At 36.1% G+C, this 22,399-nt stretch overlaps 1 protein-coding gene across 1 annotated transcript in view; it reads left to right on the forward strand.

Annotated features, from left to right (window-relative positions):
- Positions 1-1,982: 1,982 nt before the first annotated feature.
- Positions 1,983-22,399, forward strand: part of Gorasp2 (golgi reassembly stacking protein 2) — a 33,022-nt gene continuing 12,605 nt past the window's right edge. Inside the window, exons 1-5 of the mRNA XM_026389564.2 lie at positions 1,983-2,199; positions 17,017-17,097; positions 18,492-18,695; positions 19,287-19,373; positions 22,265-22,395. Coding sequence (XP_026245349.1) covers positions 2,137-2,199; positions 17,017-17,097; positions 18,492-18,695; positions 19,287-19,373; positions 22,265-22,395 — 566 coding nt within the window. The 5' untranslated portion in view covers positions 1,983-2,136. The remainder of the gene's footprint in view (positions 2,200-17,016; positions 17,098-18,491; positions 18,696-19,286; positions 19,374-22,264; positions 22,396-22,399) is intronic.

Consider the following 22,399-nt stretch of genomic DNA (forward strand, 5'->3'; position numbering starts at 1 on the left):
CTAGAATACTTCATAGGTGATAACACATATTTCACATTGCAAAACATCAGAAAATAGATAACAGCTGGCTGACTCACCATTAGTGATGGTCAGATTGACCACTGGATAATGGCATAGGGAGTACATGGAAGGAGCGAAAGGAGCAACAGAGTAGGATCAACACAGTGTGAATCAAACTTGGCTACTCAAAGTAGCTAAAATGGAGAATTCAGAGCAGGGAGAATTGAAAGACCAAGGAAATCCAATCAATCAAATTTCCCAGCCTGGTGTATCCCTGTGTTATAGGACTGGGGTCTTCCAGGAAACTGAGGCAGCACAAAGAATGTTCTCCTCTTCAAACTCTGATTCTTGAGATCAAGTCAGAAAGATTTTAGGCATGTTGCTCAGAGTAACAGTCATGATTGATTGAAGGATAAGCAAAGGGACTCTCTCAAGGAAAAGTGGATCCTCCCAGAGAGAGGAGTTCAGCATGTCTGTCCTGCACTCCAGTTTTTTTTATTTATATATGACACCAGAATGCATTACAATTCTTATTACACATATCTCTGGTTCTATACAAAGTATATTCACACCAATTTGTGTCTTCATACATGTACTTTGGAGAATAATGACCACCACATTCCATCATCATTTATAACCCCATGCCTTCTCCCTTCCCCTCCAACAACTCTGCCCTATCTAGTGTTCCTCTATTCCTCCCATGTTCCCTCTCCCTATCCCATTATGAATCAGCCTCCTTATATCACAAAAAACATTCAACATTTGGCTTTTGGGGATTGGATAACTTCACTTAGCATTATCTTCTCTAACTCCATCCATTTACTTGCAAATGCCATGATTTTATTCTCTTTTATTGCTGAGTAATATTCCATTGTGTAAATATGCCACATTTTTTAATCCATTCATCTATTGAGTGCACTCCAGTTTTATTGGAGATCCCAGAGAAGTTTCTGGAGAGTACCACCCAGGTCCACCTCTTAAGTTTTGACTGATGTCAAGATGACCTCAAACTTTCAAGTCCCCACTGCCATGACAACTCTAGGTCACTTTGACCTCATTCTAATTGAATTTTTAACCATAAATTCTTACAAATTTTATGGTTAGGAGGAATTATACTTATCTCTCTGAGTTTCAGGATCTGGTTTATGAAAAGGGTCACAAAAAGTCTTCCCCTTCTGGGAAAATTTTCCTCTTATGAACATTACTTTTGACCTTGCATTTCTCCTGCAATAACAGGTAGTTTGCTGGGGAATGTGACATATACTGTCCACTTAACCCACCAGGGCTGCAGGTAAATTGCTTCTTGGAAAAGAAAGTGTGTGTGTGTGTGTGTGTGTGTGTGTGTGTGTGTGTGTGTTGGGGGGGTCAGCACAGTGTGCCCATTTTATAAGCTTATTCCCCTCAACTTATTTTCCCACCATTTGCACCTCTGATCTTGTTCTCACAGGGCGGTTGAGCGGGGGAGATACACACACACACACACAAACAAATATAAACATAAAGATGTAAACAAACATGTGGGTACTCCATGACTCCATAACTCTTTGGGACAGCTAATTTACAATAGGAATGTTTTCCTTTATAAACCTGTGTACAGCTGTGGGTAATACCTAATGGCTCTTTGGGAGCGGCCTTAGTATTCAGCCTACGTATTACTCTCAGATGTACAATCTGAGACAGGCCTTGTGCACCCAGAGTATAAGAACCTCCTTGAATTTTGCATTTGCTCTTTCCTGCAGTAGCCCTTGCCCCTGTCACTGGCCACCAGGGGGAGCTGCAACCAGGCGAACGCGCCTAGATGAATCTTGTCCAACTCAGGGCCCTATAGCAACTAGTCGGGCTCGAGGAACCGTTTTCTCGCGAGCACAAATAGGCTCCTCCCCGCCCTTCCTCGCCGCCGGTGGGCTCTCAGGCCCCTTTCTGTGGCTCGCGGCAGGTGGCGCTGTCTGCGGCGTCTCAGAGGCCCCGGCTGCCTCGGCGACGATCTCCCGGCGGGCAGTGCGGCCCGGCTCTCGGGCGGCAGCGAGTGCCACGTCCTAAGTGCTACGCGGAGGAGCGGAGCGGGTGGTACGCAGGGGGCGGGGAGCAGCACGAAGTCCGTGAAGTCCGTCTAGTCCACACCGATCGCCCGCCGCCATGGGCTCTTCGCAGAGCGTCGAGATCCCAGGCGGAGGCACGGAAGGCTACCACGTCCTACGGGTAAGGGCTCCGACGGCGGCCCGGGAGCTGCGGGCTGGAGGCGGGGCCCAGCCGCGGGGAGGCGGAGGCCCCGATCGGCCCCCTCCCGGAGCTGCCAGGCCGGATCCTGCGGAGGAGCGGCGACCGCGGGCGCTGCCTGGGCCGAGACTGGGTCGGGAGGCCGCTGGCGTCCACCTCCCTGAAGCATCCCGGGCCCGGATCCGCGGGAGGACCGGCCAGAGCCAAAGGACAGTGCGGGTGCCTCGGCCAGGGGACGGCCCTGGAGAGGGTCACTCTTGGCTCCTCTTCCTGCGCACGACCTTCTTGGCGCCCTCCGCCCCTCCATTCTTAGCTTCCAAAGTTTGGAAGGGCTGGAGAGCAACGTCTCCAGAAGGGGTGATGAAGATAGCTGTTGAGGTTTCCCAGAAAGGCATCCTAAAACCCCTCAGTCGAAGCTAGGGATGCGAAGGCAGGTGTTGATTCACCTCGGCGCTGTCTGTATGTCCGGAAAGGCCAACTAGACAGGAGAGGGCAAATTGAATGCCACCAAGTAGTTTTGACGGGCTTAAATTTACTTGATTTTTGACAGGGCTTTTTTCTTTCCTGTGTCATTCCTGACTCTTTCAACACTCTCTTTCAATATTTCCTGGAGGGGAACTTCTGTTCTTTTCTAAGGCTGATGAGGACGTGTTGGAGATTAAGGTTTAGATCCACAGTGGTAAAAGATGTAATGGGGAAGAATGTTTTCCAAATAATCTGGGTAAGTAAAGGAAAGCAACCTCCAACATCAGGATGCAAAACAAACAAACAAAGAAAACCATCTACCTGTGAACGACCTTGGCTGTACAAAAAACGCTGCGTTTTCCTCCTGGAACCAGAAACCGGGAGACTTTTAAAGTGGCATTAATGGTTGTGTGCAGTGACACCTGTGTGAGTGGCAGTATGGTGAACGGTGAACAGAGTGATCCCAGTCTGTAGCGCCATTTAGGGATGCAGTAGAGTGTCACAACATGTTCGTTTATCTCAGGCAAGAGCATTTTCATTCAGAGAATGCACTTCCTGGTACTACCTTCATTTTCTGGTCCAGGTCCTGTGTTCTAGATGAGATAACATTCCTAAATTACCCAGATCTCTGAGTGGTGGACTATGAGAGGTCTCCTTTCTGATCTTTAGGATTTTTGTGTCCAGTTTCCCGTTCATTTATTTCACTAAAAAAAAAAAAAAAAAAAAAAATCCATCTTGATGTCACATTCTTGGTAGGAATAGGTGATTTTTTTTTTCCAGAAAGAATAGATAACCTATAAATGAATCATATTACCTTCCTATTCCCTTCACCTAACCCAAACCCCAGGTGCCTACTGGTAGGGAACATGGAAGAACTGTCAGTTTCCAGACATGAAATAAAAATTAGTGACAGTGCTTTTCTATTATCTGGTCTGAATTGAGTTATCTACTCTGGGGTATGTTATCCAGTTACCAGCTCATTCTCACAGTAGCTGATTGTGACCATAAATCCTGGGGGATTTGTTATATTTTTATAATATATACACTCAGGGAAACTTAATAAGACACATTAGTGTTAATGAGTAGAAAATACTCTGAAAGACAAACACATCAAAAGGACTCCAATTTAATGGCTTCTGTAAATGATATAATTCCAATGGAAAACAGCTTGAAGTGTACTTTCTTCATATAGGTTCAGCTCAGTAAATCTGTGTCATACATATTCAATGGTACAGATGTGTTATTAATATATAAATCTAATTTTTGGAAACACTACAGACAACCTTAGTTACCAATATGCATTTGGAACATAAATGTTGTGAAACATAGCAGGACATAGTGGCATACTCCTATAATCCCAGCTCCAGAGACTGAGGCAGGAGAACTACAAATTCAAAGCAAGCCTCATCAACAAAGCGAGACCCTGTCTCAGAATTAAAAAAAAAAAAAATAAAAAGTGCTGGGGATGTGGCTTAGGTGGTTGAGTATCCCTAATCCCTGGTACCAAAAAAAAAAAAAAAAAAAAAAAAAAGTGTTGTAAAAGATAATTCTTATTTAGTTAGAGTTTTAGTAAAGGGAAGCTTTGAAATAATAATGATCGAGTTGGAGATGGGTGCTGCATGCCTACAATCCTCCTGTTTGGGAACCTGAGGCAGGAGAATCTCATGTCTAGGCTAGCCTACACAATTTAAGGAGACCCTGTCTCATTTTAAAAGGGCTGGGGGTACAGCTTAGTGGCAGAGCACTCACTTAGCATGTGTGGGGCCCTGAGTTCAATCTCTAGGAACACAAAAAATAAAAAATAGTAATGAATGATCATCTAGTTTAGAAAAATGCTTCTGAGTTCAGAACCCCATCTGCCCTTAATTCTGTAATTGGATTCCTTATCTTTGTTTTCAGAGGGAAAAGTACTATATGAAATCTAAACATATAAAAATGTCTTCCTTGCATTTATTATTGCCTAAATATATAGTTTTAAAATTCCATTGGTGAATTATTGAACTTGTAAACCAAAGTAGATATGGTAGGATATTCTGGGATTAAAAATCACCTATGTTCAATGAGTTCTAGACTGATTTAATTTGCAGTTTTCTTTGATAACCAATTCCTTGGCCATTTCCTTACTAGTAATAAATAATGTGATAGGTTTGAAATTATTGTGGTATAAAACACCCAAATCCACTGCTGTTTTATTGTTGTTATTTCATGAATTCCTATAATTGATAGAGTAAACTTTCCCCTTTTTCCATTTTTTTTCAGTATCTACTTTTAGGTTCTGCTTCAAAAATCTTTAGGGAGGGCTAGGGTTGTGGCTCAGTGGCAGAGTGCTTCCCTAGCACGTGTGAGGCACTGGGTTCTATGTGGTCATGATCCTATTATATATCCAACTCTTCATCTTCATGCCAGAGGTAACTAACCTTTGTGCAATTTCCTTTGTGACCTATCCAATTTGTTTTATGCATATAAAAGAATCTTTCCCTCCACCTCTTTTTTCTAAGTATATATATGTACATCCTTAAATCCTACTTTTTGTTTTCACTTAAAATACACCTTTCTAGCAGGCTGGGGTTGTGGCTTAGTAGTAGAGCACTTGCCTGGCATGTGTGTGGAACTGGGTTCAATTCTTAGCACTGATATAAATAAAATAAAGGCCTACTGACAACATAAAAAAATACACCTTTCCCAAAATTATTAAATTTTAATATTTTATTTATGTAATATGGATCTTCTTTTTAGTAAATGGCTACATTGTTTTCTGGTTCTCCATTCATCAGAGAACATTTGAGTAAGTTCAGCAAGTACAGTAAAATCCCTAAATTACATGTAACTCTACTACCTAAAGGTAAATTCTGTTGAAGTGTTTTTCTTCACTTTTTTTCCTATCCTCCACCTCCTTTTTGCCTAACTTTGTACCTTAACCATGTTTTACAAAGATTTGAATGATATGGACATGTTCAAGCACAGTATGGTGGAAAGTTGTATTAGCTTTCCAACCTAAATCATCCAGTTGCTTTATTTATTGTTACATAAATCAGGGCCTAATCACTGATCACAATGCTATGCATTCAGTGGAAATCAATGTTTAAAATTAGTACCCTGTGTAGATACATGTATGTTCCAGTTCCTAGGAAAATAAAACTGAAAGATAATAAACCAGAATTATTAGTAGATGGTGACATTTTTATATTCCTTTTACATCTAATATATTTTCTAGAATTTCTGCCATGATCACGAAATACTTGAATAACCATAAAAAATATACTGGTAAAAAGTTATTTTTTAAAAGTGGATTCCTACTGGAAAATTTAAAAATATTTTTTGAAACCTTTGAAAAATAACATATTTCAACTTCCATGTTCACCATGAGTGCCACTTTTATTGAGGTCCTCTGATCCTTGTACAAGGTGGGAAAATTTTTAATCTAGGCTTCTCAGTTTATTACTATGTGTTACCTCCTATAGTTGAATTATATTGAATACAGAGTTCTTGTTTTGATTCCCCATTAGTTATCAAGAGAACCCAGCAGGGCTTTTACCCCGCTCCCTGGTGCTAGGGGTTGATGGAATCTAGGGCCTTTTGCATGTTAGTCACTTAACATTCTTTGAGATGGAAGATACCTAACAGTATTTGGAACCAGTATTCATACAGTGTGGGAACATGGAACTATCATGTTCAATGTTCACTCTTCCCTATGATTTCCTCTAGGAGAGATTTTGAGGTGATGGATGTTTCAAAGGAAGGGTTATTAAAATGCAGTGTGTCTTCAGTATAATAACAGACATTTATTTCCTGAGTCACTTGCTGCAAATTGGACAGCATTTAGGTGTTTTCTTAAGAGGACAAAGTGCCTACAAGTGGAATTATTTTTATAGAAAACAAAATACCTAGCTGGGTGCAGTGGTGCACACCTGTAAACTCAGCTACTTGGGAGGCTGAGGCAGGAGAATCACAAGTTGAAGGCCAACTGGACACCTGTTTCTCCTGGGTGTAACTCTATAGTAAAGCCCTCCACTGGATTCAACCCCCAGTACCAAAAAAAAAGAAGAAAGTAACACCTTGACCATATGTACTATTAGATGGAACTGCTCTTTTTAAATGGTGCCTCATTAATCTACTGAAATTCTGCTGCAGTGGGATTTTGATTTCATACTTATTTTGAAAAAATTAATTTGTAATATCTGATAGGTATAATTTTTCTTTATTGTTCTAAATAAATGTTTCAAACTTTTTAAACATCCCTCTTTTGAAAAACAAAAATCTCATTGCAGCTTCTTTCTCATCCATTCTGAAAACAATATGTAAACAGAAAACACTTGGGTTATTTTATTTTGCTGTCCAAATATAATTGGAAAAACTTTATAAAGACTCTACCTGAATATTCTGTCCTACTTCCCAAAATTAGTCTCTTTAATAGAAGTTCAAGAAGTTCTTTAGCTCATAAACATTCTTTGAACTTACTTTCAAATGTAGGAATCAGAATATTTTTGTTTATTAAGGCCATGGACTACAATATGTGAACCTTTGGACACTTGGAAATTCTATCATTAAGAAAAAAAGAAATTACATCATTGAACATAAACTTTCCTCTATATTGCTAGATCTTGGATAAATTAGTATCATGTTGCTTATATATATTTCATTTTTATATGATGAAGTATGTTTTAATGCCTAACACTTTTGAGGACACTTTCTGTTAGGGATTAATTCTGGTTTCCGTAAGCAGTACAGTGCATAGGGGTGGTTCTGTCTTTTGGGCCAGACACTTAACAGGACTTTTTATGAAATTTTCATAAGAATTGAGCTTAGAATGATCACGAGCATCAGTACATTTATTTTGTTGCCCTTAATATTCTACTGGGAAAATTATTTTTATGGATTCTCTAATAAATTATTAATAATCTAAACTGGAAATATTTGTGAAGGTTTAGTATATGCTTTGGTATCTGACTGTAAGTTTCCTGGGGAAATATGATTATCAAATAAGATGGCTTGTTTTTTAAAATGAAATACTCAGAATCAAAATAGTTACTTAGAGACTATATACTTTCCTCTTGGCATCACAGGTAAATTTATTGCAGCATAAGAAGAATGATGCTGGGCTTTTGTTCTTTCTCCCCCTTCTTAGCACCAGTGAGACATCATTCAAGCACATTTTCAGAAATAACGACCCATGTCATCTTGTGGACATGAATATATTGAGACTTATTAGTAGACCAACAGAGACTACACTGGGAACTGGAATCCAGTCCCTGCTCCATCACTTCATTGTGTTTCCTTGGGCAACTTTCCATTGAACTTCTTTGAACTTCTCTTTTTATCTTAAACTTTAGTCTGGAGATAATAGTAAAGCCTCTTCCACCTCTTTCACTAAAAATCCCATTAGATATTACATACAAAAATATTTTGAAAACAATTGAACACTGTTGAATCTCTTTATTAAAACAATACTGTCTACTTTGAACACTGTTGAATCTCTTTATTAAAACAATACTGTCTACTTCAGTGGCTATTCTTTGGATCAAATGAGATATTGTAAAACATTTAGCATATAATCTGGAATATGATGAAGATTCAAGAAATGTTAGTTGATACCTTTATTAGTAGCATTTGTATTATTATGTCATTCATTAAGAACCCTATTGCCATGGCAATACTAGTTAAAATACACTAGTTGTAAATATTTTTAGTAGTATTTCCATTTTATCAATCAGCAACTACCTTTTGTATAACTAACCATATACTTTACTGCTGTTTAAAAGATAAGTTCTGGGTCAACTCACCAAAGCACAAATACATATGTTGCCTGTTAAACTTTAAGGATCTTCATTTTTTCTTTTTAATTTATTTATTTATTTATTCTAATTAGGTATATATGACAACAGAATACATTTTGATTCATTGTACACAGTTACAGCACAACTTTTCATTTCTCTGGTTGTACACATGTAGTGTCACACCAAATGTGCAGTCATACATGTACCTAGGGTAATAGTCAATCTCTTTCCACCATCTTTCCTGCCCCCATGTCTTCTCCCCATCCCTTCCTCCCTTTTGCCCAATCACAGTTCCTCCATCTTTCCTATCTCCCCCAACCCCTTTATGGATCAGCATCCACTTATCAGAGAGAACATTTGACGGTTGCTTTTTGGGGGATTGGCTTACTTCACTTAGCATGATAGTCTCCAACACCGAAGGATCCTCATTTTTAAGGAAATTGTAAGTCTGTTTTGTTCTGATTAATTTTTTTGTTTTGTTTTGTTTTTTGATACAAAGGATCAAATCCAGGAGTGCTCAACTGCTGAGCTGCATGCCCCGCCCTATTTTTTATTTTTTATTTTATTTTATTATTTTTTTTTAAAGAGAGAGTGAGAGAGGAGAGAGAGAGAGAGAATTTTTAATATTTATTTTTTAGTTCTCGGCGGACACAACATCTTTGTTGGTATGTGGTGCTGAGAATCGAACCCGGGCCGCATGCATGCCAGGCGAGCGTGCTACCGCTTGAGCCACATCCCCAGCCCTTTATTTTTTATTTTGAGTCAGGGTCTTGCTAAGTTGCTAAGACTGGCTTTGAACTTGGCAGTCATCTTGTCTCAGCCTCCCAAACCTCTAGGATTACAGGTACAGGTGTGTGCCACTGTAAGCCTGTTTTTAAAAACATAGGTAGGTGCTAGTATCTTCCTCACTGCTTTACTGCAGTGTTACTATGCACATTCATTAAAATAACTGAGTCTCTGTAATTAAAAGATCTTACCACATTTGATTTTTTTCATTGTAGAATCTGTAGATAGCTTAGTGACAGATTTTTTTTTTCATGGTGAGTCATTAGTCTTACCATCTCCTAGATTTACAGCAAGAGAAAAGGAACAGAGAGATTAATAGGATTTGTCCAAAGTCACATAGCAAGTTTTCTTTCCCTAAGAAACAAATGTCTAAATGGATATTTGAAGAGAGTAAAATGAGTGGCTGGTTGTGAGAGTGGCTTCTTTTGGAGCAGACTTCAGTTTGTTTCAACATTATTTTCCTATTGTTCAAATCTTTTTTAGGAAGCTGGTATATGTAAAGACCAATTTTTATTTCCTTTTAGTTGCCATTAGTGGTTTGTTTGTTTTGTTTTTGTTTTTAGTGGCAGGGTTTCCTTTGTTGGAACTCAGGGGCTCAAGTGACCCTCTTGCCTCAGCCTTCTTGGTGGCTGAGACTATAGGCCTGTGCCATCAACCCAGCTTAAAATTTTATTTCAAAGTGCTTTATATGTTGGAAATTGTGTCATAGGGCCAGTGTCAGGAGAACATACCCTTTGAGTTATTATGAAAGAATGTGTGAGAAAAATGTCTTAGTGTGTAAGGTTTGAACTCTTCTAGTCTATTGCAAAATTATTTACCGCACATTTGTGTCAAGACTCAAACAGGGAATCTTGCCCATTTGCAGTCATAGAGTAGCCCTTATCCCCCTAAAACTAACTTTATAACTATGAAGGATTTAGGATTTCTTTTCATTATATCACATTTGCAGATCTTTTCCCATCATTTTGATCACCTGAGCACATGCACATATAATGTGACTACTCACACATGTGAGTGTGAGTGAACTATTCACCTAAGTGAGTCACTTAGGTGTTACTTGGGTTGAATTTATTTTCTAGTCTTAGCATCTCTACTGTTTTTAAATATGGTGCAGAAGTGAGAGTGCTGATATTAAACTAAGCTAGAGGAAATGATGATAGAAGACAAAGTCATTCAAAGGGACTTACGAACATTTGATGAGGACTGCATGGTACAATAATCAAAAGGAGACAGTTGCATTCCACTTAACCTCCTGTGTTCAGAAAGTAACCTTGTGGTTTTTCCATTTTTGTTACTTTAAGGTAGCAGGTCTGTATACCTCAGATGGATACATAAGTAAATAGACCAATGTATTTAGGAGAATATCTAATCTACTCCATCCAAACTTTTCTTCCCTTCTGTTTTGCTACTCTGCAGTTCCTTCCTCCCTCTTCTAATCAAAGAATTGGCAGAGAAAAAAGGTTCATGTAAATGTCTTAAACCTAGTTTAGAATAGTAATATGTGAAGTCTTAATCCTAGAAAAAAAGATGGATGTGTCACTAGAAAGCAACCAGGAAAGAACAACAAGGTCTATAAAACAGACTGTTTTTTTTTTTTTTTTTTTTTTTGATGTTGTTGTTGTTGTTTTAAGTCTAAATCTGGTAATACTTTCAGATCTAGGATCATAAGATGAGGGAAAAGTCAAAAGTTTGATTGGTTATTACCTGGAACTTGATTGAACAAAAAGGTTAATTGTATCTTGTAGGACAGTTTTTCAAATTTAAATTGTATTACAGCTCGAAGAAAGAAAAATTTTCTTTTGTATCCAGTCCATACTACTATGTCATGAAAAATACTGATCCTTATTATGTCATGATTTTTTTTACATTTTTTCTGTTTGACATCTGTTTTGTTGTTTATCCTGTCTTTGACTCACTAATTTCAGAACTGAAACTACTTGCTTTTAGTTAAATGACACCACAAGAGATTATTTCTGAAAAGTAGTGGTTCAGAAACCCAGCTTCTAATCATTGGTGCTAATTTATTTTCATGTAATAGGGATTCTCCTTTACTGTGCAATCTCATCATAAGCAGCTAATTTTTGCATATTGAGGGGTTAAAAATGTTTAGCAAATTTCACCTCAGGCAACCACTAATCTTTTTACTGACTCCGTGATTTGGCTTTTTCCAGAATGTCAAGTATTTAGAACGAGTAGTATATAACTGTTCATACTGGTTTCTTAAAAATCTATGTTTACAGTTTATTACATGTTTTCCCCAACATCATGAATAGGTGCTAAGTATCATTTAACCCCTTTGTGACTTTATTGGGGTGGGGGTGGGTGGTGAGGATCAATCCCAGGGCCTGGTGCATGCTGGCCAGTGCTCTACCACCAAACTGCATTTCTGTATCTTATTTGTTATTATGACCATCAGTTAATGATGTGTTGAAATACATGTAGTTATCATGAAGACTTGGGCTGTCTGGTACTGTAGCTTTTAGCATCATATGACTTTTTAAACTTAAATGTAAAATTAATTAAAATTAAATGAAATTAAAAATTTAGTCCCTCAATCTCACTAGCCACATTTCAAATGCTTTGTCAGTCACATGTGACTAGTGGCTGCTTTATTGGACAGTACACATACAGAACATTTCCACTATCACAAAAAATTCTGTAAATAATATCAAACTTTTGTATCTCTTTGTTCTCTATAAGACACTATCCAATCATACCTTATATATATGCACACAGTAACTACTCACTACTATGTGGTAATAGTATCTCTTTCCTCTTTCACTTCTTTTGCCTATCATTCTCACTGTTGGTGGCTTGGAAGTCATATAGCTAAATTATGTAAAATAAATGTCAGTGGAGTCTGAGAGTGGTCCTGAAGTGTTCTTTTAAAGAACAGTGAGCATTAGACCAAGTTATTTTGTGGTCTTAATATTGACTATGTAGAATCCTTTTTGACTTAATTGTAGGTTCTCATATTGTTCCTTTAGGTGAGGTGTGGGATATGTTCTTAGGTTATAGAATTTCATTTCTACTTTTTTGGTAAAGAAAGAATGTCTAAAAACTTTATGTTAATGGTGTACACATAAATGTACAGCTTCCCATCCCTTTTCAGTTACATTTCACACACACCCCACCTCCCCCGGGTGAATATTATCTACTATCCTGATTTCTGGCAGCATAGAATTAGTTTGACCTATTCTTGTATTTGGTGTATATGGAACCAGGTGGTATGTATTCGTTTGTATTTGGCTTCTTTTTTTGCTCAAATTTTGCCTGTGAAATTTATTCATGGTGTGTATTGTTGTAGACCTTTCATTTCATTAATGTTTTTAATGTCACAGAAGGTTTTAATGTCATACAAGGTTCTTGTCCTAGCATGTATCAATATAGTATTTCATTCCTTTTTATGGATATACCACATTTTATTTATGCAATTTATCCACTGAGGGATGTTTGGGTTGTTTCTACTTTTTGACTATTATAATTAATATGTATAAAATTTGTGTACAAGTTTTTTTGTAGACATATATTTTCATTTCTCTCAGTTGTATATCTAGGAGTGGAATTGCTGGGGTCATACAATAATATGTTAAAATTTATTAACTTATGAATCTACGATTGATTGGCATTTGTTGGGGGGGGGAGTATATAGTTTTCAGTTTGAGGCTGTTACTAGCAGTGCTGCTGTGACTATTACACTGTGTCTTCCAGAGAACACATGTACACCCATTTCTATGGGGATACGCTTCAGAGTAAAATGTTGGGTCAAAAGGTATGCGTATTTATAGTATCAATGGTTTACTAATTTACACTCCTACCAGCAGTAATTGAAGTCTCTGAATGTTCCACTAACCCTTAATATTTTCTTTTTCACTTTGAACATTCTGATAGGTATGTAGTGGTTTTGCACTGTGGTTTTAGCTTGCATTTCTTTGATGACCACTGAGGTTGAGCATATTTTCTTATTTATTGGTTACTGAATATCCTCTTTTGTTCACTATCTGCCACAATCTTTTTCCTGTTTCTCTACTGGGTTGTCTTTATTTTTAAGCAATTATATTGGGATATAATTTGCATGCCATAAAACTGAATCTTTTGAAGTATAGTTTGGTGGTTTTTTAGTATATACACAGAGTTGTATATCCATCATCACTATTATCTAATTCCAGAGCCTTTTTTTTTTCCCCTCCAGAAAGAAACCCAGCACACCCCATTCTTCTACCCACAACCCCTGGCAACTACTCATCTACTGTCTATCTATGGATTTGTCTGTTCTGCTTATATCACATAGATGGAGTTGTACAATATGTTGTCTTTTGTGACTGGCTTCTTTCACTTAGCTTGATGCTTTCAAGGTTCTTGTCCTAGCATGTATCAATACAGTATTTCATTCCTTTTTATGGATATACCACATTTTATTTATGCAATTTATCCACTGAGGGATGTTTGGGTTGTTTCTAATTTTTGACTATTATAATTAATATGTATGAAATTTGTGTACAAGTTTTTTTGTAGACATGTATTTTCATTTCTCTCAGTTGTATATCTAGGAGTGGAATTGTTGGGGTCATACAATAACTATGTGTTTAATATTTTGAGGAACTGCCAAACTATTTTCCACATTGGCTTTACCATTTTACATTCCCACTAGTGGTGTATGACAGTTCCATTTTCTCCACATCTTTCCTAACACTTGTTATTATTTTATTTTATTTTGTCATTCTAGTGAGTGAGAAGTGGTACCTCATATGGTTTTACTATCTGTTTTCATAACAATTTACAGTAGTTCAGATTTCCTCTGGATTCCTTTGTCGGATACGTATCTTTTCACTTTCACCACGTACCTTTTGATGAACAGACGATCTTAGTTTAGTATAATTCTTGAATTCTTCAGAACTTAGTATAGTTCTTGAGTTTATTTGGTTGACAATGCTTTTTTTTGTCAGTGTTAGGAAGCCTTTGCCTACTTAAAGACTCCAAGTATTGTGTTTTTCTCTAAAAGTTATATGGTTTTCCTCTTGGACCTTTAGATCTGCTACCTATCTAAATTGATTTTTGAGAGGTGACATTTAAAAAAATTGTCTTCTCTTACCAGCTGAATAACATAAGTATTTTTTGTTTTCTTTTTTAAGGAGTAAGAGATACTTAATAGATGGTTGGAAAAATAACCTTATATCCAGGTATTGATTGGTTACAAAAAAATTGCCCTCAGATAGTGTTTGCAGAGTTAGGGGATGATCTTAAGATTTATAGGGCTCCTGTCGTAAGCTAGAGATTGAGATGGCATTTCACAAAGTTTAGTTCATTGAATTTTTACAGCATTCTTGTAAAGTAGATAACATTATCCCTTACTGGCAAATGAGGAATTGAGGCCCAGAGAGGCATATTAAACTTTCCCAAGCTCACCCAACTAAGTGGGCAGAACCACAGCTTGAAACCAAATCAGTATGCTCTGAACTTTTATGTTTGCACTGTACAGATTTTTTTTAACCCTAAAGTCTTAGTTATTAAATTTTTACATTGAGTCTGCTCATCTTAAATTGCTATGGTGTTTGGCTCAATAATAAGTGTTAAAAGACCTATGGAGCCAAATATATTTGTAAACCACTTAATTAAAATGGACTGAAGAAAGCAGAAGATAAATTTTAACTATCAAGAAATCTTATAGGAGACAGAAGGTATTGAATTAGTAATCCAATGCTGTCGAGATGAGGTGCCTAAGAGATTCTTATCAGTGGATAATATTGCAAAAGAAGTTTGCCTGTTCACATGTTTAGTTGCTGTATTTATCCATGCTGTGAAATATAGGAAATTTCCTTCAAATGTAGAGGCAAAGAGCATTTTCTAGGGCTCCCCCTGCTGGTTTCCTAGCACTAATTAAGATACCTACTTATTTATAAATGATATAAATAAATTTGGGGAAGAAATTAATTTCAAGGCCCATTAGAAACAGGAAATCAATATTTGTAGCAAATGAAATGGAAAAATAGAGTTTGGGGAAGAATTATTTAAATTTTATTTGTTTTAAAATTCACACTTAACTATTGGATCCTTTTTGAGTTATCAGAGGTACACCTGATCCTGAAAACTTTCCATTTCAGAGAAATAGTTTAAACTTTATACTCAGAAGGTGGCATGATAAGAATCATTGTGTAGGGTCAACTTTCTGAGTCAGTGATGACATTACAAAAGTGTTGTCGTTAGTCTTTTTAACAAAAAGATAAAGTTGGCTAACTCAGTGAAGTCCAAAACTGATGATAAACTAGTTGTCTTCTAGATAAAATGCTATTAATGGTCATTTGGAAACATTAGATTAGGTAATTAGATAACCGGATGACTAGACATGGACCCTATTAAATGAAACTCCTAGGACTCTAGGGATCGGTACCATCAATCCACTTTTCATACCTGAGGAGTTTCTCTTCTAACTGATGGCTGCTTAATGGCCAATCATTTCATGTCTGGTAGAGGTGACTCCCAGGAGGTAGTGACTTATAGATCCAGGCAGCCACCACTTTCCCTTTCAGAGTTGTCATTGGGGTGGGGGGAATTCTTTCTGTTCCTTGGGTTCTAGATATTTTGTTTAATACGTAGAATAGGAAATAACTGAGCATAAGAAAAGAAAACAGTATATACTGATTTTTTTATTAGAGCTAATACCTTTAAATAATGAACTCCTTTGATATTTAACTTCATTATGAAAAGTTTTTAGTTCTAAATTTGCAGGAAATGTACATAATGCAAGATCAAACAGTTTTAGTAAATATTGAACCATCTTTCTGTTTACTGTGGCCAAAAAAAAAAAAAAGAAAAGAGAATCTAGTTTTTCTTCCTTCGGACAGTGATAATATGATTTGGCTTAAAGTAAATAGATAGAAGGTAACACTAATTCAAGAAGTAACGAACAATTCTGATTGACATTGGCATTAGAGGAATGTATCTGGGAACAATCTGAGTTCCATTTTTAAAGCATTAAAATGATTTGTTACTATGTAAATAGCTACAGTTTTATGTATAGATTAATGTGTATCTTTTATTTGCATAGCTTTAGAATTGACTATTATAACTGTGTGGATTGTTATAGAAAATCAAAAATATTGGTGCAAACTTTTTGCTTTTGTATGATAGTTTTGACAGTACTTAATAACAGGTAGCAAAGTAAAAATCCTTTAGACAATTGTGAAAATTATTTTAGTAAAGGAAATATAAAGTTGATTGTATTCACATTTTGATTATATTGGTCATATTTCTATTACTAGCTACTAATATTACTGGAAATTTAGAGACTGGATAATCAATTTTAATCCATTTCAGACTTTCTCCTTAGATTCCTATATCTCCATTATAACGCTAGCCTCTTTGGTCCTCGATTAGAGGGTTGTGTTTCTCTTCTCACCTGTTTCTCAGCAGATGACTATCTTGACAGTCCCTTGACAGTCAAGGAATAATGCTTGAATTTTTTGCTCAGTTGTAATGATTAACTGTTTACTAATTGCTGGAGGAGTGGCATCTTCCTCTCTAAAAAAGAGAAAGTAATGTGGAAATAGAGCTGTAAAGGGACAACCTCATATAGGAGATAAACTTAAAAAGTGAATAGAATTTAAAGAGCTGAAAGGCATTCTCTGGGAGAGATGAAGAGAAATACAAGAATTAGCATGTGTCTGTATTTCATTGTTAATGAAATTAATCTATTTTTACTGAAAAAGGATAGCTATTGAAATTTAGCTTACAATTTTAAATTAAGCTTTACATTTTTAATATTTTGTTTTTATAGGTACAAGAAAATTCCCCAGGACATAGAGCTGGACTGGAGCCTTTCTTTGACTTTATTGTTTCTATTAATGGTTCAAGATTAGTAAGTTTGGCTTTTTGTTAGTTTTGTCTATAGTACTTTGTGATCTTTTGGAAATGGAATTTTTCTTATTATCTGGGATGGATGTTTATTAATTACTTAGATTATTTAGAGTATGATGCTAATTTTTAGAAATAATCACAGGTTGGTAAACTTTAAAATGTCAAATCTATACAGTGCCTCACACCCCAGTGATTACCTTAGGGGAGTACAATCACTGCAGTCTTTTACTTTATATGTTAAATATTTGATTTTTATAAGCAGAAAGAAATAATTAAGATATAAAGGATTGTTTTTAAAGGTGGTAGACTTTTGAACGTTTTGGCAAATGGATTAGTAAAATGTCACTTGTCGGTTTTCTTGGGGCTAAATTCATGACATACACATAATTTTATTAGAACCAAAAGATGTTCTCCAAAAGTACAGAATTAAAAACTAGTTTTTATAAATCATTTCATTTTACCCATAATAAAGCCCTACAGGAAGGAAATCATGTCCTATCAGCAAAGGAATCTTATGACAGTAGATACTTGATTAGTTTATTTGTTCCTAACAGACTTAAGGTTTTGTTCATTACTTACCAACACTCTGACATAATGGCCTTTATTCATTTATCTAATAAAATATTTAATATTCTTTTTCCATTTTCTTTTCCTTCCAGCTCCTAATAAATAATAAAGTATATATTAAGAAGCAAAGTTCAAAATTAAACTTTAACCACAGTAGATATTTTAGATTGTGACATCAAAGTCATTGCAATTGTGTTAGTAATCTGATTATAGTATATTTTGTTTTTAATCACTGAAGCCCTTGATCACTGTAAATAATGTTGAGATAAAAATTCTATAATCCATACTCAACTATTAGAAAAAAAGGTTAGTTTATGACCCATAATGGGTAGGGAGCGGGAGCATGGGAGGAATAGACAAACTCTAGATAGGGCAGAGGGGTGGGAAGGGAAGTTGGGGGGGGGGGACAGGAGGTTAGCAATGATGGTGGAATGTTATAGACATCATTATCCAAAGTACATGTATGAAGACATGAATTGGTGTCAACATACTTTATATACAAACAGACATAAAAAATGTGCTATATATGTGTAATAAAAATTGTAATGCACTCCACTGTCATGTATTTAAAAAATAAAATCAATAAAAAACAAAAAACAAATAGATCAGTAAAAAAAACAAAAGGTCAGTTTAAAGATAGTACCAACATAAGAGTTGTTCTTAACTTCTTGACATTTTGTATATAAAGGAATATTTGAATGTTGATGAAACTTTTGCCTGATGAATGTTATATTTATATAGATTTGATATTATTCCTTGAGAGCTGTAGAATACTTACACTAAGAATAGTTACATTTCTTAAAAAATGTGATTTCTGTGTGTTCACAGAATAAAGACAATGACACTCTGAAGGATCTACTGAAAGCAAATGTTGAAAAGCCTGTCAAGATGCTCATCTACAGCAGCAAAACCCTGGAGCTGAGAGAGACCTCAGTCACACCAAGCAACTTGTGGGGTGGCCAGGGCTTATTGGGAGTGAGCATTCGATTCTGCAGCTTTGATGGAGCAAATGAAAATGTCTGGCATGTATTGGTAGGTACGACCATGAACTATTACCTGCAGTGGAACAAGCAGTGTGGAAAGGTGTTTGTAACAGTGATTATCTCCAGTTTGGGGAGATCATAATAAATCATCGCTTATTGCTTTTTAAATATAGATTGATTTCTTTTTAAATATTTTTTTAGTTGTAGATGGACACAATATTTTCATTTCTATCTATCTATCTATCTATTTATTTATTTATGTGGTGCTGAGGGCCTTACATGTTCGAGGCAAGTGCTCTACCACTGAGCCACAATCCCAGGCCTTAAATATAGATTGATTTTTTAAAAAAATGTGAGGAGATGCAAATATCAAAACCTAAGAATGCTTTCTAATGATGTATCTGTTAGAATAAGATGTGTTAAGCAGAAAGCTACAGAAATATTTTAAATAATATTTGAAAAATATTATATAATTTTTAGTCTTGAAAGTTTTAAATTCTAGTTTCTGACTTCTAACATTATTTCCAATAAGTAAGATAGATTTCTAGGGTTCTTAACTATAATTAAAAATAGTGGCTATAAAACTTGGAGCATTACTTTATATGTATTAATTTTAGGGTGTGTTTTTGTGTCATCCTAGGAAGTAGAATCAAATTCTCCTGCAGCACTGGCAGGTCTTAGACCGCACAGCGATTATATCATTGGAGCAGATATGGTCATGAATGAGGTAATTAATGTGTTCGTTAATGAATTATCTTCTAGTACTTTCTCATTGTGTGTGGACTCAGAAGAATGTTTGCATGGTTTCCATTTAGATTTAAAATTTTGTTCTTTGCTGATCAAGATAGCTTATGCTTCAGTGTTTGATGGAACATCTGGGAGGTATCTTATTAGGTATAGCTATGAGGAAAAACACATACTTATGGCAGTTGCACAGATTTTATGTATATGATATACAAAATTTCTTATGTGCCTTAAAACTAAATCAAATCTTCATTTTAGTCATCAATTTCATTTTTTCTTCCCCTTTTGTTTTTTATGCCCCCCTTGAAGTGCTACGTCATCTCCTTTTTGCTTTTCAAGATTACAGAATTGGCTCAGGTGTATTAGTCAGGTCCTTTTCTAAATCCATTAGCTGGCATAAGTATATATTACCAATTCAAGATGAGAAAAAATAAGGTGCCAGAATAACCAGGCTTTATATTTGTTTGTTGTTTTGTTTGCTTGCTTGTTTTTGTTCTGAGGGTTAAACCTAGGGGCCCTTTACCACTGAGCTACATCCCCAGCATTTTTATTTTTTATTTTGATACAGGGTCTCACTAAGTTTCCCAGGCTGACCTTAAACTTGCAGTTCTCCTGCCTAAGCCTCCGAAGCCTCTAGGCTTACAGGCATGCACCACTGCACCCAGCTAGCTATCAGGTTTAAATAATGGAGAGTAAAAGGAGAATATGTAGAACTTGAGGATACAGGGGTTTGAATAAGAATGCTGACTAGGTCTTATGGACTGGGCTCAAGCCTTACACTTAGTAGGCCTTTTTTAAATTAAATTATTTATTTATTCTAATTTGTTATACATGATGACAGAATGTAATTAATTTCATATTACACATATAGAGCATAATTTTTCAAGTCACTGGTTATACACAATGTATTTTCACACCATTCCTGTCTTCATGCATGTACTTAGGGTAATGATGTCTAACTCATTCCACCATCATTCCTACCCCCTTGCCCCCTCCCTTCCCCTCCCTCACCTTTGCCCTATCTAAAGTTCCTCCATTCCTCCCATGCTCTCCTCCATTGCCATTATGAGTCAGCATCCTCATATCAGAGAAAACATTCAGCCTTTGGTTTTTTGGGATGGCTTACTTCACTTAGTATTATTTTCTCCACCTCCATCCATTTATTGCAAATGCCATGATTTAATCTCATTTAATGCTGTATATATGTGTGTGTGTGTATACACCAAAGTTTATCTATCCATTCATCTACTGAAGGGCATCTAAGTTGGTTTCACGATTTAGCTAATGTGAATTATACTGCCATAAACATTGATAATGGCTGTGTTCCTATAGTATGCTGTTTTTATGTCCTTTGGGATAGCTGGGTCAAATGGTGGTGGTTCCATTCCACGTTTTCCAAGGAATCTCCATACTGCTTTCCAAATTGGCTATACTAATCCCACCAGCAATGTATGAGTGTGCCTTTTTCCCTACATCCTCACCAACACTTATTGTTGTTTGTATGCTTGATAGCTGCCATTCTGAATGGAGTGAGATTGATTTGCATTTCTCTAATTGCTAGAGATGTTGAACATTTTTTCGTATGTTTGTTGATTGATTTATATCCTCTTCTGAGAAGGGTCTGTTCAGTTCCTTGGCCCATTTGATTGGGTTGTTTATGGGGTTTTTTGTTTGTTTGTTTGTTTTTGGTTTAAGGTTTTTGAGTGCTTTCTATATCCTAGAGATTAGTGTTCTATCTATCTGATGTGCTTGTGGTATAAATTTGCTCTCATTCTGCAGGCTTTCTACTCACCTCACTGATTGTTTCTTTTGCTGAGAAGAAGCTTGAATCCATCCCATTTATTGATTCTTGGTTTTAATTCTTGCAGTATAGGAGTCTTATTAAGGAAGTTGAGGCCTAATCCCACATGATGGAGATTTGGGCCTACTTTTTCTTCTATTAGGTGCAAGGTTTCTGGTTTAATTCCTAGTCATTGATCCACTTTGAGTTGAGTTTTGTGCATGGTGAGAGATAGAGGTTTAATTTCCTTTTGTTACATGTGGATTTCCAGTTTTCTCAGCACCATTTGTTTAAGAGGCTATCTTTTCTCCAATATATGTTTTTGGTGCCTTTGTCTAATATAAGATAACTGTAGTTATATGAGTTAGTCTCTGTGTTCTCTATTCTTCTGTACTATTGGTCTACAGGTCTATTTTGATGTCAATACCATGCTGTTTTTATAACTATTTCTCTGTAGTGTAGTTTAAGGTCTGGAATAGTAATGCCACCAGCTTCACTCTTCTTGCTAAGGATTGCTTTGGCTATTCAGGTCTCTTATTTTTCCAGATAAATTTCATGATTACTTTTTCTATTTCTATGAGGAATGTCATTGGGATTTTGATTGGGATTGCATTGAATCTGTATAATGCTTTTGGTAGTATGGTCATTTTGACAATATTAATGCTGCCTATCAAAGAACAAGATAGATCTTTCCATCTTCTAAGGTCTTCTTTAATTTCTTTCTTTAGTGTGCTGTAGTTTTCATTGTAGAGGTCTTTACCTCTTTCGTTAAGTTTATTCCTAAGTCTTTTTTTTTTTTTAAGCTATTGTAAATGGGGTGGTTTTCCTAGTTTCTCTTTCTGAAGATTTGTTACTGATGTACAGAAATGTAGTAGGCCTTTCTTGAGATAATATATTGCATTGTACATTGAATGAAATCTTTCTTGGCATATCAAAAAATGATTTCAGTGTCTGGGGCAGAGCCCAGAATCTGACTTTTTTTTTTTTTTTTAAGAATGTTTCCCAGATGATTTTGATCGTAGCCAGGTTTGAAAGCAACTGATTTGAAATATTATTATATTTAAAAACTTTTTTCTCCGATGACGGTTTTGCAGTCTGAAGATCTATTCAGCCTTATTGAAACACATGAAGCAAAACCACTGAAGCTTTATGTGTACAACACAGACACTGATAATTGTCGAGAAGTGATTATTACACCAAATTCTGCATGGGGTGGAGAAGGCAGGTAA

The sequence above is a fragment of the Urocitellus parryii genome, chromosome 1 (genome assembly GCF_045843805.1).
Source record: "Urocitellus parryii isolate mUroPar1 chromosome 1, mUroPar1.hap1, whole genome shotgun sequence".
In the NCBI taxonomy this organism is placed as follows: domain Eukaryota; kingdom Metazoa; phylum Chordata; class Mammalia; order Rodentia; family Sciuridae; genus Urocitellus; species Urocitellus parryii.